Source organism: Pan troglodytes, chromosome 20 (assembly GCF_028858775.2).
Source record: "Pan troglodytes isolate AG18354 chromosome 20, NHGRI_mPanTro3-v2.0_pri, whole genome shotgun sequence".
NCBI lineage: Eukaryota > Metazoa > Chordata > Mammalia > Primates > Hominidae > Pan > Pan troglodytes.
In genome coordinates, this window is record NC_072418.2 from 58,853,583 (window position 1) to 58,869,391 (window position 15,809).

A 15,809-nucleotide genomic window follows, 5' to 3' on the forward strand; every position below is an offset into this window, starting at 1 on the left:
TACTCCAGCCTGGGTGACAGAGTGAGACTCCATCTCAAAAAAAAAAAAAAAAAAAAAAGACAGATGATAGACAGAAAGAAAGACAGAAAGACAGAAAGATAGAAAATAAGTATGTCAATGTGATAAGTAAACGCAGTAGGGGGATCCCTAAGGTTCCCCAAAACATACCCACTGCCACCCCCACTGTGCCACTCCAGCTTGCAAAGAAGATGCTTTGAGAAGGCCGCAAGACTTACGACAGCTCCTTCAGGGGACACGTTGGTAGCGTGGAGGACTCCCTCAGGCTTCTCACATCAGAGAGATCATTGTCCCCCAGGCTGAGGAAGTTGAGACTTGTGTTCTCAGTGAGTTTGAGAAAGAGCTGACAAATCTGGTGGGTAAGGCCACAGGACTCCAACCTATCATAGAGGCCCCGAGACAGACGGTTACTCTTTGAAAGAGTGATCTGTGTTTACAGACCCCCCTGCTCCATGAATGAAAGCTGATTTTCTCCCTCTTCCTCATCCCTTTCAGAGGTTGGATGGCCCGCATGTCAACGCTACTCAAAGCGTGGTCCATGATCCAGCAAGAGCAGCATGACGTGGTAGCCTGTTAGAAGTGCTCATTCTCAGGTCCCACCCCAAATGTGCAGGATCTCTGCAGTTGAGTTCCTGGGATCTGTATTATTATTTTTTTTTTTTTGAGTTAGAGTCTTGCTCTGTTGCCCAGGCTGGAGTGCAGTGTCACAATCTTGGCTCACTGCAACCTCCACTCCCGGGTTCAAGCGATTCTCCTGCCTCAACCTCCTGAGTAGCTGAGATTACAGGCATGTGCTACCACACCCGGCTAATTTTTGTATTTTTTAGTAGAGACAGGGTTTCACCGTGTTGGTCAGGCTGGTCTCGAACTCCTGACCTCATGATTTGCCCCACTCCGCCACCCAAAGTGCTGGGATTACAGGCATGAGCCACCACACCTGGACTGGAATCTGTATTTTAAAACACCCACTAGGTTGGGCCGGGCACAGTGACTCACGCCTGTAATCCTAGCACTCAAGAGGCCGAGGCAAGCAGATTGCTTGAGTCCAGGAGTTCAAGACCAGCCTGGGCAACATGGCAAAACCCCATTTCTACAAAAAGTACAAAAATTCACTGGGTGTGGTGGCACACACCTGTGGGTACCAGCCACTCGGGGGCTGCAGTGGGAGGACTGCTTGAGCCAAGGAGGCAGTGGTTGCAGCAAGCAGAGATCACATCACTGCACTCCAGCCCGGGCAACAGAGTGAGACCCTGTCTCAAAAACAAAACAAGATAAAAAATAACCTCCCCCAAGGTGAGGCTAATATACATTAAAATTTGAGAACCACGGCTCTACACATAGGAACATTCTCCTTTGCTCATCCTTCTCTGTCTCCTTTTGCTACAAGGCTGAGTGCTGTCAGCCCTCCCAGTGGATCGTGGAAGCTTCTGGTGGTCTTGCAACCCCCCTTGACAGATCTAGGGAGCCAAAGACTTACCACAGATACTTGAGGTTGCAAGCTGAGTGTCTCAAAGCTTTAAGAATCAGGGGGACAGTCATTCCCAGCTTGTTAGAGCTGAGGTTCAGATGGGTCAGCTTGCTGTTACCCTGAAGGGCAATAATGAGGTCCTGCAGAACCCACTCAGGAGTTACCGATTTGTACCTGAGGAAGGGAAGGGACATGAAAGCTGGATTGGGGGAGAAGACTGGTTTCCAGGATCCCGTCTGCCTCCTCACCCTGCCTTCTACTACACTCACTGCCAAGGTTATACAGGGTACACAAGGAATTAAAAACAAGGGCTGAGCCATGGTACTGGACCTTGAAAATAAAAACTAAAATATACTCTCCCCCAAAAAAATCAGTAAACTCAGTTGCAGGTACGAAGTCAGGGATCCCTCCTTCCCTCTCCACCTCTCCTAGAGACCTGCCATGAAGAGGTCCTGGGGCCACCTACTCTTCTAGGAAATGACCCCCCCATACACACATACAATCCAACCTAGAAAAGCCCAGCAATAACTCTCTTGCATTTTCTGAACTTCTTTCTCCTTATCTTGAGAACTAAATAAGACCACAAGTTTAATATTAAAAGAAAAATTCAAAAAGAAGACTGCCCAATCCCATTACTGGGTATATGCCCAAAGGAACTTAAATCGTTCTATTATAAAGACACATGCACACGTACGTTCATTGCAGCACTATTCACAATAGCAAAGACAGGAAATCAACCTAAATTCTCATCAATGATGGACTAAACAAAGAAAATGTGGTGCCTATACACCATGGAATACTATGCAGCCATAGAAAAGAATGAGATCATGTCCTTTACAAGAACATGGATGGAGCTGGAGGCCATCATCCTTAGGCAGCTAATGCGGGAACAGAAAACAAAATACCACATGTCCTCACTTATAAGTGGGAGCTAAATGATGAGAACACATGGACACATAGTGAGGAACACTGGGGCCTGTTGGACATGGACACATAGTGAGGAACACTGGGGCCTGTTGGACATGGACACATAGTGAGGAACACTGGGGCCTGTTGGACATGGACACATAGTGAGGAACACTGGGGCCTGTTGGACATGGACACATAGTGAGGAACACTGGGGCCTGTTGGACATGGACACATAGTGAGGAACACTGGGGCCTGTTGGACATGGACACATAGTGAGGAACACTGGGGCCTGTTGGACATGGACACATAGTGAGGAACACTGGGGCCTGTTGGACATGGACACATAGTGAGGAACACTGGGGCCTGTTGGACATGGACACATAGTGAGGAACACTGGGGCCTGTTGGACATGGACACATAGTGAGGAACACTGGGGCCTGTTGGACATGGACACATAGTGAGGAACACTGGGGCCTGTTGGAAGGTGAAGAGTGGGAAAAGGCAGAGGATCAGGAAAAATAACTAATGGGTACTGGGATTAATATCTGGGTGATGAAATAATCTGTACAACAAACCCCATGACACACATTTACCTAGTGACATACACTCGTACCCCTGAACTTAAATGTATTTTAAAAAAATAAACGAAGGCCACAGCCCCCTCTGCCTGCCTCTCATGAGTTTGGTCCAGCTCACCCAATACACTGAGGTTTGAGGAAAGTTACGATCAAACCTTTCACTCTTAACTGGTTGAATCAATGCACACATCTAGGCTTTAGACCTTGAAAAGTAAGACCTAATGGTGGGGGAAAAGCAAGGTAGAATTCATTGGCCTAGACACCAGATCATTCCAACAAATCCCACCTCAGATTCAATGCTACGCATTACTCTCTCCTCTATAGTTTCCCCCCCCCACTTAATTGTTATACAAGGTCCACCTCCATTTGCTAATTCCTTCCTATCTTCAAGCCAGATCTGAGACCCTGTCATTCATTCCTCCTTGGATCATATTAGCAGGGGACCAATACGCTTTAGTCCACAGCTGTGCTCCAGCTCCAGAGAGGACCCTCCCCCTGCTCACCTTTATTTTAAAAGGTTCTATTTTTAATTCACATACTTTTTCCCTTTTCTGCAGCTCATCTTTCTCCCTAATTCATCCCAGGACAAGCCTAGGAAACCCTGGTGTTGCCTCCAAGAGGAAAGACATACACATCAAATGCAGCAGTATGCTGATAAATATTACCACTGGATCTCCAGGAAAAAAAAAAAAAGTCCTAATTTATAGCTTTGCCAATTTCTGTGGTGTAAATTCTCCAAGCCAATCATGGCCAATTTCGATCTGCCCACTTGCTGTCACTAAATGGAGTTACAAAGATAGGTACACACACACAAGTGGCTCTCACCAGGTTGTAGCAGCTGGCTCCAACATGTCACTGGACAGAAATACATGTCCAGAATTGGTAATAGAAGGCCTGATGGCTTTGTTGATATCATTTGAATATACTAAGTACATTCTCCTCATGGTGCCTTCTATCTCGTTTTCTTGGCTTGGAATGCTCTTTTTCCCCAGGTATCCACGGGCACAGTCCCTCCTCCTTCCATACACTGAGTCAAGTCTGTCTTTACCCAAATACCTTTTCAGTGAGGCCCTTCTGCCTTTCCTACCTAAAAAATGCAAGCCACTTTCCTCCTTATACATCCTTTCTGAGCCCCCAGTTTTCTTTGGGAGATGCCACCCTCTTGGGTCCTATTCTGATGATTTTGTTTGCTTCCCTGACACAATGTAAGATCCCTGATGGCAGGAGTTATCTGTTGGCTTCACTGCTAGAACCTCAGAACTGAGAACAGAACCTGGCACAGAGGAGATGCCCAATACTCACTGAATGCAGGAGTGACCCATCAAACACTACCTACTTTTGCTTAAGACACGAAACAGTCTCAGACTACAAGTGTCTGTAGCTCTTCTTGAGTGCTTTGACTCCACTATACCCTCGAAGTTTTCTACTCCTTCAAATCCAGCTCAAAACAGGACTGAGGCCCTAGGGAAAAATTACTTTGTCCACAGGTGCCTCTAATGCGAGATCATTCTTGATAGATCGGCATTTTAAAATTTCAGCCTACTTTGCCTAAGTAGCAGTTTCATAAATACAAGCACAGTTTATTTTATCCTCCTGAGCACGTAGCTTGCCTTCTGGCAAATAGTCAACCACACTCATCAAAAGAGAGAAGTTGGGAGATTCTCCTAGGGTATCTTCTTGAGCTGCTGGCGTCTCACACTTACGTCAGTTTCTGGACTTTGCATCTTGGATTTTTCAGTGCAAGACAGAGACCCTTCACAGAGGAAGCATGAAGTTTGCTGTTACTCAGGTCTAGCTCATGCAGATTCTCATTTGTGACCAACGTAGAGCAAATGCTGTTCCATGCGTGCATCCTGGAATCAAACTTGCTTGTCCTTCATGAGGGAGAGACAGAACACGGATAAGAGCAAATTAGCCTTAAGCAATACCCAGAATACAACCTACGGGACACAGAAAGAAACCCTAACAAAATTATTATAATTTTCCTAATGTGGCTGGGTGCAGTGGCTCACGCCTGTAATCCCACCACTTTGGGAGACCGTCGGGAGTTTGAGACCACCATGGCCAACATGGTGAAGCCCCATCTGTACTAAAAATACAAAATTAGCCAGGTGTAGTGGTGCATGCCTGTAATCCCAGCTACTCAGGAAGCTGAGGCAGGAGAATAACTTCAACCTGGGAACCTACATCTGTCAGGGTGTGGGGGTTGCAAGACCACCCCTAGCTTCCATGATCCACTGGGAGGGCTGACAGCTCTCAGCATGGTAGCAGATGGAGACAGAGAAAGATGAGCAAAGGAAAATGTTCCTATGTTAGAGCCATGGTTCCCAAATATTAATGTATATCAGCCTCACCTTGGGGGAGGTTATTTTTTATTTTGTTTTGTTTTTGAGACAGGGTCTCACTCTGTTGCCCAGGCTGGAGTGCAGTGATGTGATCTCTGCTTGCTACAACTTCTGCCTCCTTGGCTCAAGCAATCCTCCCACCGCAGCCCCCCAGTAGCTGGGACCACAGGTGTGTGCCACCACACCCAGCTAATAACCACTCAGTCATGGACATTCGGTTAGATACAAGTAGATGTCTTAGCACAATGCCTGGTACTTAAACCCTCCATATTCAATGCCTAAGATATAAAGATGTCTTTAAGTAGATCAATTAGATTAGCTAGGAAACTAGGTGATGCCTAAAGGACAACACTCTTTCAAGTTAGAGCTGCTCCAGACCATTTGGTCGGAAATAAGCACGAATACGTAACGACAACACATCCCTGGTTTTGCATGAAAGAATTTGCACAGAGCCTGAGAAAATAGGAGAAAGTTGAGAAAGAAATGGTTTGTAATACTCACTCCAGAATTTCCAAGTCCCTTTCAAGGATGTGACTGCTAACAGAAAGCCTTAGCTTATTTAACCTTTCACAGTGCTTTAGGCAAAATGAAGAAGCTTGGAGTTCTTCGTCCTCCAAAATATTAAGGTCAACTTCAAAGATACGACCCAACATCTTCTTTGTGAAGTCTTCCTCCTGGGACTCATGTAGGCAGTGAAAAAGTCGTAGAACGTGAAATTGGAGAGAGGCACTTTCAGCCTTACCTAACTCTTCTCCCCACTTTAATAATTCCTCCATTACCCTGGGAGATATTTTACAATGCAAAGTATCTTCCAGTTCTCTTGCTATGTTTTTATTTAAAAGACCAAAGAAGAACAGAACCACTGGAGTCCAGTAGGCTTCTTTGTCAAGCAAGACGTGTTGCAGTAACATCTTCATCTCTTGTGGCTTTGTGGAATGGGGAGGGAATTCTCTAGGTTCCTCTAGCACAAAGGACATGGCTGCAAAAAACTCCTGGAAACTTAGGTGGGTGAAAGTAGTGCAACCCCCACAGTCATTGATCTTTTGAAGAATATTGAACTCGTAGAGACAATCAATGAAAGGCACTTCCAGGCCCTCGATCTCAGTGTCTTCTTTGTTAAACGTGAAGTTCATAGACCACAGCCCTTCTATGGCCAGACTGCAGAGGGCCCTCCATTGTCCTGGCCAGCTGTCATCTGCCAAATCTACCTCTGCTGTGGAGAACAAGTTGGAGAAAAAATAGGCATACAGACTGGTGGTGGTCTGAGTGATTGACTGGAGATCGTAATACCTCACCTTCGGCTGCTTCAGACAGGAACATACGGTCCAACACACCATGGGGGCACTGCAGGAATGAAAGAGAGTTTCGTTTTTTCTTAGCTGCTGTAGGATTTTCTCAACTTCACTTGAGTCATCAAAGTGTCTCATGAAATATACCCGTAGGTCGTCCCCTGTGAACCCTGTAATTTGTACAAAGCATGGATTCACTAATGAGGCCTTAAGATCTCTCACAAACCAGGTCTTGATCGTGATCAGTAAGGTAGCCAGGGGAACCAATTCTTTCTTCAACAAGCTGTGTAGGATTTTGGTCACTGGGAGCTCCTGGTACCAGTCTGTACATGGCGAGCCATCATCCAAGCTCTCAGAGCGTGACTCAGATATGATTATTTCCTCAAAGCCATCAATAATAAACAGGAGCTTCTCTGGTTGAGACATGAACTCTTCAATGGGGGCATCAAAATCGGGCCAATCCAAAGAAATCAATTCAGCAAAGGTAGTTTCCTTCATGTACCTTATTTTATGGCAGCTGAGATAGAAAACATAGGAGAACCTTTGCTGAAAGAGAACTCCATTTGCCCAGTGCAGCATAGCCTGCATTGCCAAGGTGGTCTTCCCAACCCCTGCCCTCCCCACCAAGACTATCGTCTGGGCCTGGGCTCTAGTCCTATTAGGATCCAGTAGGCGCTGCAGTTCCTCATGTTCGTCCTTTGATGTATTACGGATATATACGTGGTCTTTAGGCCAACTGATGTTGTCCCATGTCTCCAGTAGTTCAGCCTTCATGTTCTCTCTGTATTTTCTTCTGTGGTCTAGAGAGGGCGGAGTGGAGAGAACAATGGTAAGAATAAATTTCAGAGTTAGGAATGATTCAGTTACAAAGTTCCTACCCCAAAGACTTGAATAAGAGAAACTCTGCCTTCCAGGATTTTGTGGGAATGCAGTGGTAGAAAGTTGCAAAAGGAGGCTGAGGTAGGAGAATGGCGTGAACCCGGGAGGCGGAGGTTGCAGTGAGCCGAGAGGCACCACTGCACTCCAGCCTGGGTGACACAGCGAGACTCCGTCTCAAAAAAAAAAAAAAAAAAAAGTTGCAAAATATGAAGACAGTTAAATAATTTGATGATATATACAAATGAAAAATACAGAATAACATAAGAGCGATCAAGAACACCTTTAAGAGAGGGCAGAGGAGGGATCATAGCAAGAAGCCTCTCACTAGAGGATTCTACACTGAGAGTGGAGAAGAATCATCAGAAGAGAAGTCAGTCTGGGGTACTTCCAGGCAGGGTGGAAGGCCAAGGTGAATGCCCACCCAGAATTTTTTTCTGCAAGCCTCTTTAGTGTGCCCACTCCATTGCCTGACCAGCTCAGCACCCCAAAAACACCTTCTAGCCAGTAGAAGGGGCCCATGAGCCCTCTTCCCTCACCAGCTATCAGGTTTTCCTCACTTCCTCGAAACACTTCAGGGCAACAAGGGATTTGGGCAGGTGAGAGTCCCCCACTCACAGAAGGCTGACCTGACTCGACTCACAAGGCAATCAGTAACTGTAGAGCCTGCCAGTTTCCCTGGTCCCTGTGCCCAGACAGCTTCAGCTGGTGAGGGCTTGGACTCTAGGTTGCCCTGAAGATCAAGGCTTTGTCTCTCCCATTCTCCCCATTCCTGGGTTTCTTCCCAAAATGACTACTGTGGGGCCAGTCACAGCACAAGGGCCAGGACCTCTACAGAGGCTGGGATGAGGAGGGATTGAGCTAGCGATTCTTAGAGGCCTTCTGGGGCCTACTACGTATGCTGAGACAGAAATGAGCATTCTAGAGTATAGTGACCAAGGCACATGGTAGGAGGCTGGATCGTGATTATCTTTGCTTTGAAAACCAAGGAATGAGATGCCGTAATTTATATTTTTAGAACTCCAGGTTTTATAAAGAATAGATTATGATGCATCAGTGTAGGAAAGGAGGTAGAGAAAACAGGTAGAAAGCTACTACTGTCTTCATCTAAGTGAAAGTGGGCACCTGGCAGACTAGAATGTATTTGTAGAATATACCCCATCAGTATATGTAACTATTACATATCCGCAAAAAATTTAGGAATGAATGGTAATCACCATTCTACTTTCTACTTCTATGAGTTCAAGATTTTTAGATCCCATATATTAGTGAGATGGGGTAGTAATTGCCTTTTTGTGCCTGACTTATCTCACTTACCATAATATCACAAATGATAGAATTTGTGTTGTCACAAATGATAGAATTTCACAAATGATAGAATTTCCTTCTCTTTAAAGGCTGAATAGTATTCTATTGCATCTATAGGCCATATTTTCTTTATCCATTCATCTGTTGATGGATACTTAGGTTGATTTCATATCTTGGCTATTATGAATAGTGCTGCAATGAACATGGGAGTGAAAATCTCTTTGACATACTGATTTCTTCCTTTCAAGTGAAATAAGCCAGACACAGAAAGATAAATGCCAGATGATTTCACTTATATGTAGAATCTAAAAAAGTAAAACTCAGAAGTAGAGAGTAAAGTGGTGATTACTAGAAGCTGGGGAATGGCATGGGGAAAAGAGAGGGAAAGGAGAAATTTTGAGCAAAGGGTACAAAGTTTCAGGTAGACAAGAGGAACGAGTTCTGTGATGTATTGCATAGCAATGTAACTGTAGTTAATAACAGTGTGTTATATAGTTCAACATTTCAGAAAAAGTAGATTTTAAGTGTTCTTACCACAAAGAAAAAGTAAGTGTTGTGGATTAAGGAGGTTCGAGATGGCTGACTGGAGACATTGGGTGCCAGTTCTTAGAACAAAAATTACAAATAGGTAATTACAGCCATGTGCGGTGGCTCATGCCTGTAATCCCAGCACTTTGGGAGGCTGAAGCAGGTGGATCACCTGAGGTCAGGAGTTCGAGACCAGCCTGACCAACATGGTAAAACCCCATCTCTACTAAAAATACAAAGATTAGCCAGGCATGGTGGCACACGCCTATAATCCCAGCTACTCGGGAGGCTGAGGCAGGAGAATCACTTGAACCTGGGAGGCAGAGGTTGCAGCAAGCCAAGATTGCACCACTGTACTCCAGCCTGGGCAACGGGGCAAGACTCTGTCTCAAAAATGAACAAAACAAATAGATAATCACAATTCAAATAGATTATCAGGAGAGAATACTCAAGCCCAACAGAGAACTCATAGGAAGAAGCTGGGGCACAGAAAAAGGAAGAGAAGCCGACTCGGCCAGCAGAGATCAGCTAGGATAGGCTTGCCTTATCCAGCTCCACCCAACTTCACTCCCACCCCTCCATGGCTGATCATGGAGCCCAAGCTCCTATGCATTCCACAGACCAGCCCATTGCCTGATGCACAAGAAAGTTTCTCCTGGTAAACAATCAAGCATAAAAGCTACTGCAACTGCTGCAGCTGGCTCTAACCTGCAAGTGTCATCTACTGGACTACATGTCAAACTACACAACCCAATACAAAAGCTGCTGACACAAGTAAACAGTGCTTGGGAACCAGATAAGCTTTAAGACCTCACTAACCTGGCCCCACAGGAGACCAAGAGCCTACTCACACACCTAGTAAACCACTACTAAAACCACATTTAGAAAGCCACTGCACTAATACTATCTATAACCAAGGAATTTACAGAGTCTTTGTCAATGAAAGCACTCAGAAAAGCCAAATGACCCTACTAAACACACATTATAGTCACATCCTCAAGGGAAAAAATAGTCCCATCTAAACATCAGTAAATGCAAAAATAAGAAGTGATAGTTTCTTCAGATAAGAAACTAATGCACAATTCTTGGCATATTAAAAAAACCCAGGTGTTATGATACCCCCAAAGGATTGTACTAACTCTCTAGCAATGGATCCTAACCAAAATGAAAATGTAAAAATGCCAGATAAATAATTTAAAATATTGATTTTAAAGAAGCTCATTGAGATCCAAGAGAAATCATAAAACCTGTACAAAGAAATCAGAAAATAAATTCAGGATATGAATGAGAAATTTATCAAAGAGATATTTTTGAGAGAAAAATCAAATAAAACTTCTGCAAGTGAAAAATTCATTGAAGAAGTTACAAAATATAGCTGAAATTTCAACAACAGATTAGACAAAGAAGAGGAAAGAATCTCAGAACTTGAAGGTCTTTTGAATTAATTTAGTCTGACAAAAATAAACCAGATTTTAAGAAAATGAACAAAGCCTTCAGAAGGTGTGGGACTACATAAATGTTGGAACCTATGAATCATAGGTATTCCTGAGGGAGAAGAAAGAGCAAAAAGTTTTAAAAACCTGTTGTGGAAATAATTGAGAAAAACTTCCCTACTCTGGCAAGAGATCCAGGCATCCAAATATAAGAGGATTAATGAACTCCAAAAAAATGCATTTCAAGAAGGGCCTCACTATGATATTTATTCATCAGACTAAGTTTAATGTGAAGGAAAAAACGTCCTAAAAAAATCAGTAAGAGAAAATAATCTAGTCACCTATGAAGCAAAACCCATCAGACTAACAGCAGACTTCTCAGCAGAAATCTTACAAGCTAGAAGGAATTGGAACTCTATTTTCAAAGGTTTTTTGTTTAAATAAATAAACTGTTAACCCCAAGTTTTGTATCCTTCTACAATAAGCTTTATAAATGAGGAAATAAAGTCTTTTTCAGACAAGCAAACACTAAGGGAATTTGTCACTACTAGACTTGTACTACAGGAAATACTTGAAGGAGTTCTAAACATGGAAGTAAAAAGATTGATACTTGCCATCACAAAAACACACAAAAGTATAAAATACACCAGTCTTATAAAGCAATTACACAAAGGAGAAAGAAATCAAATGATAGCATGACAGAATTCCATCAAATCACAAAGAAAAAGAACAAAAAAATCTGCAAAGCAACTAGAAATCAACATTGTAACTGGAAAAAAGGTCATATATCAATATTAACCTTCAATATACATGGATTAAATGCTCTTCTTAAAAGATATGTTTTAAAATCTATTCCTCCAATTTATAAGCCAAATATATGCTGCTTAAAAAAAACTCATCTTACTTCACTATAGACTGAAGGTAAAGGTGTAGAAAAAGATTCCACTTTCCCCCTTTGCTTCACAAAAAGCAAACTGGAGTAGCTATACTTATATTAGTTGAAAGACTTTCAACCAGCAACAGTTTAAAAAAAGGCAAAGAAGATTATTATATAATGACAAAGGGATCAATTCAAGAAGATATAATAATCCTAAATATATATACATCCATACCAGAGTACCTAGATTCATAAAAAAAAATTATTAGACCTAAAGACAGCAAAATAATAATAGTGGGAGACTTCAACACCCCACTGACAGCACTAGACAGATCATCAAGACAGAAAAATCAACAAAGGAAGTCTGAACTTAAATTGGACTTTAGACCAAATGAAACTAACACACATTTACAGAACCTTCTACTCAACTGCAGAATATATATTCTTCTCATCAGTGCATGGAACATTCCTTGAAATAGACCATATGTTAGGCTACAAAACAAGGCTCAATAAATTTTTAAAAAATGGAAATTATATCAAGTATTTTTCTCAGACTACAGTGAAATAAAACTAGAAATCAATCTCAAGAGAAACTCCTGAAACTATGCAAATGCACAGAAATTAAACAACTGCTCCTAAACAATCTTTAGGTCAATGACAAAATTAAGATAGAAATTAAGTTTTTTGAAACTAATGAAAATGGAGACACAACATATCAAAACCTCTGTGATACAGCAAAAAAAAAAAAAGTTTATAGCATTAAATGCTTACATTTAAAAAAAAAAATCACAAATTAACAACCTAACAATGCAACTCAAGGAAAAAAAATAAGAACAAATCAAACCCAAAGCTAGAAGAAAAATAACAAATCAGAGCAGAAATAGAGACCAAAATAACAATACAAAGGATCAATAAAACCAAAGGTTGGTTACTTTAAAAAATAAACAAGATTGATAGATGGCTAGCTATACTAACTAATGAAAGAAGAGAAGATTCAAACAAACAATCAGAAATGAAAAAGGAAACATTACAACTGAGCCAACAGAAATACAGATGATCAGAGACTACTATGGACAACTCTATACTCACAAACTAAAAACCCAAGAATAAATAGATAAATTTCTGGGAACATACAACCTACCAAGATTGAATCAGGAATAAATATAAATCCTGAACAGATCAACAACAAGGAGTGAGTGAATCAGTAATTTTAAAAATTAATAACAAAAAAATCCCAGTACCAGATGTATTTCACAACCAAATTCTACAAGACATACAAAAAAGAACTGGTACCAATCCTACTGAAACTGTTGCAGAAAAAGAAGTTGGAGAGGAGAGAGTGCTCTCTAATTCCTTTTATTAAGCCAGTATCATCCTGATGCCAAAGCTCAACAAGGACACAAAAAGACAACTGCAGACCACTATCCCTGATGAACATAAGTGCAAAAATCTTCAACAAAATACCAGAAAACTGATCCAACAATACATAAAAAAGATAATACACCATGACCAAGTGGGTTTTAACCCAGGAATACAAGGATGGTTCAACACTCACAAATCAATAAATGTGATTTGCCACATAAACAGAATTAAAAACAAGAACTATATGATCATCTCCACAGATGCATAGAAGCATTTGGTAAAATTCAGCATCCCTTCATGATAAAAACCCTCAACAAACTAAGCTTCAAAGGAACATATGTCAAAATAATAAAAGCCATATATGACAAATCCACAGCCCACATTATACTGAATGGGAAACAGTTGAAAGCATTCTCCCCAAGAATTGGAACAAGACAAGGATGCCCACTTTCACCACTCCTATTCAACAGAAAACTGGCTAGTCATAGCCAGAGCAATCAGACAAGAGAAAGAAATAAAAAGGTATCTAAATTGTAAAGGAAGAAGCCAAATTATCTGTTGATGATATGATCTTATATCTAGAAAACTCTAGAGACTCCTCTAAAAGACTCCTATATTTGATAAATTAATTCATAAAATCTTAGTATTAAAATAAAGCAATGTACAAGTATCAGTAGCCTTTCTATACTCCATAATGATCAAGCTGAGAACAAAATTAAGAAGGCAATCCATTTACAATAGCTTAAAAAAAAACCTAAGGAATATATTCAACCAAAGAGGTGAAAGATCTCCACAAGGAAAACTACAAAAAGCCTAAGAAATTATAGATGACACAAGTAATGCTCACGGATAAGAATAAATGTCATTAAGATGACCATATTTTCCAATATATCGATTCAATGCAATTCCTATCAAACTCCCAGTGACATATTTCACAGAATTAGAGAAAACAATCCTAAAATTCATATGGAACCAAGAAAGAGCCCTAATAGCCAAAACAATCAGAAGCAAGAAGGACAAATCTGTATGCATCACCTTACCTGACTTCAAATTATACTACCAGGATATAGTAAACAAAACAGCATGGTACTAGTACAAAAATAAACATAGATCAATGTAACAGAATAGAGAGGCCAGAAATAAAGCTATATACCTACAGCTAGCTGATCTTCCACAAAGTCAATAAAAACACGCACTGGGGAAAGGGCACTCTATTCAATAAATGGTGCTGGGAAAACTGGCTAGCCATATGTAGAAGAATAAAACTGGACCCTATCTCTCACCATATTCAGAAGCTAACTCAAGATGGAACAGAGATTTAAATGTAAGACCTGAAACTGTAAAAATCCTAGAAGAAAATGTAGGGAAAAGTTTTCTGGACATTGCCTTGGCAAAGAATTCATGACTAAGACCTCAAAAACAAATGCAAGAAAAACAAAAATAAACTGATGTGCCTTAATTAAGAAGTTTCTACACAGCAAAAGAAGTAATCAAGTGAACAGATAACCTGCAGGATAGGAGAAAATATTTGCAAAGTATACATTCAAAGGGCTAATATCCAGAACCTACAAGGAACTCAATTTAAATAAAATCCCATTAGAAAATGGAGAAAGGACATAAGCAGACATTTTTTAAAAGAAGACATAGAAGTAGTCAAGAAACATGTAAAAAAAAAATGCTCATTATCACTAGGCAGAGAAATGCAAATTGAAGCCACAATCGAAAAACCCAAATGTTGGCAAGGATTCAGAAAATGGAACACTTGTACACTGTTGGTGTGAAAGTAAATTAGTACAATATCTGTGAAAATATTAGGATATTTCTCAAAGAACTAAAAATGGAACTACCATTTGATCAAACAGTGTCACTATTGGGTATCTACTCTAAGAAAAAAAATCATATCATAAAGATACCTGCACTCCTGTGTTTACTGCAGCAGTATTCACAATAGCGAAGATACGGAATCAACCTAAATGTCCATTAATGGATGACTGGATAAAGAAAATGTGGTATGTATGTATGTATGTATATATACACATATATACACACCCAGGAATACTACTCATAAAAGATAATATATCTTACCACAATATGGATAGAACTGGAGGCCATTATCTTAAGTGAAGTAAGTCTGACACAGAATAACAAATACCACATGTTCTTACTTATAAGTTGGAACTAAATCATGTGTACATATGTACATATAGAATGGAATAATAGACGTTGGAGACTCAGAAGGGTGGAAAGGTAGGAGGGGGTTGAGGGACGAGAAATTCCTTTAATAGGTACAATGTAGACTATTCAGGTGATGGCTCCACCAAAAGCTCAGACTTTACCACTACACAATATATCCGTGTAACAAAATGGAATGCAAACCACATATTGAGTCAAGACAGTATTTCTGTTAATTTGGCAAATATTTGGAAGAATTTTTATTGATACTTGGAAGGAAAAAGACACCCACAACATCATAATGTATGACATTTTGTTACAGCCTTTTAGAGGATCAATTTGACTATAAGCTTTAGATTACATATATATCTTTTTGTCTAGGAGTCCTACTTTAAGAATGTCTTCTACAGAAATATTTGTGGATATGCACATATGATATGGACATTTATCAAAGTATTGCTTAATGTTTTTTAAAAAGCTGGAAGCCTAGATTTCTGTCAACAGGAAAAGGTTAAATACAAACCATGACACATCCATAAAAAGGTATATGGCAAAAGAATAATAAATATTACCTGCTATGATCCCAGAAAAAGAGATTAAGGATCTGGAGAAGAGGAACTTATCCTGGATTATCTGGGGGGCTAAT

At 40.8% G+C, this 15,809-nt stretch overlaps 1 protein-coding gene across 1 annotated transcript in view; it reads right to left on the reverse strand.

The window, feature by feature from the left end:
* Window positions 1–15,809, reverse strand: part of NLRP13 (NLR family pyrin domain containing 13) — a 41,326-nt gene that overhangs the window by 14,643 nt on the left and 10,874 nt on the right. Inside the window, exons 5-8 of the mRNA XM_024351372.3 lie at window positions 5,820–7,407; window positions 4,677–4,847; window positions 1,496–1,660; window positions 237–398 (exon numbers count right to left, since the gene is read on the reverse strand). Coding sequence (XP_024207140.2) covers window positions 237–398; window positions 1,496–1,660; window positions 4,677–4,847; window positions 5,820–7,407 — 2,086 coding nt within the window. The remainder of the gene's footprint in view (window positions 1–236; window positions 399–1,495; window positions 1,661–4,676; window positions 4,848–5,819; window positions 7,408–15,809) is intronic.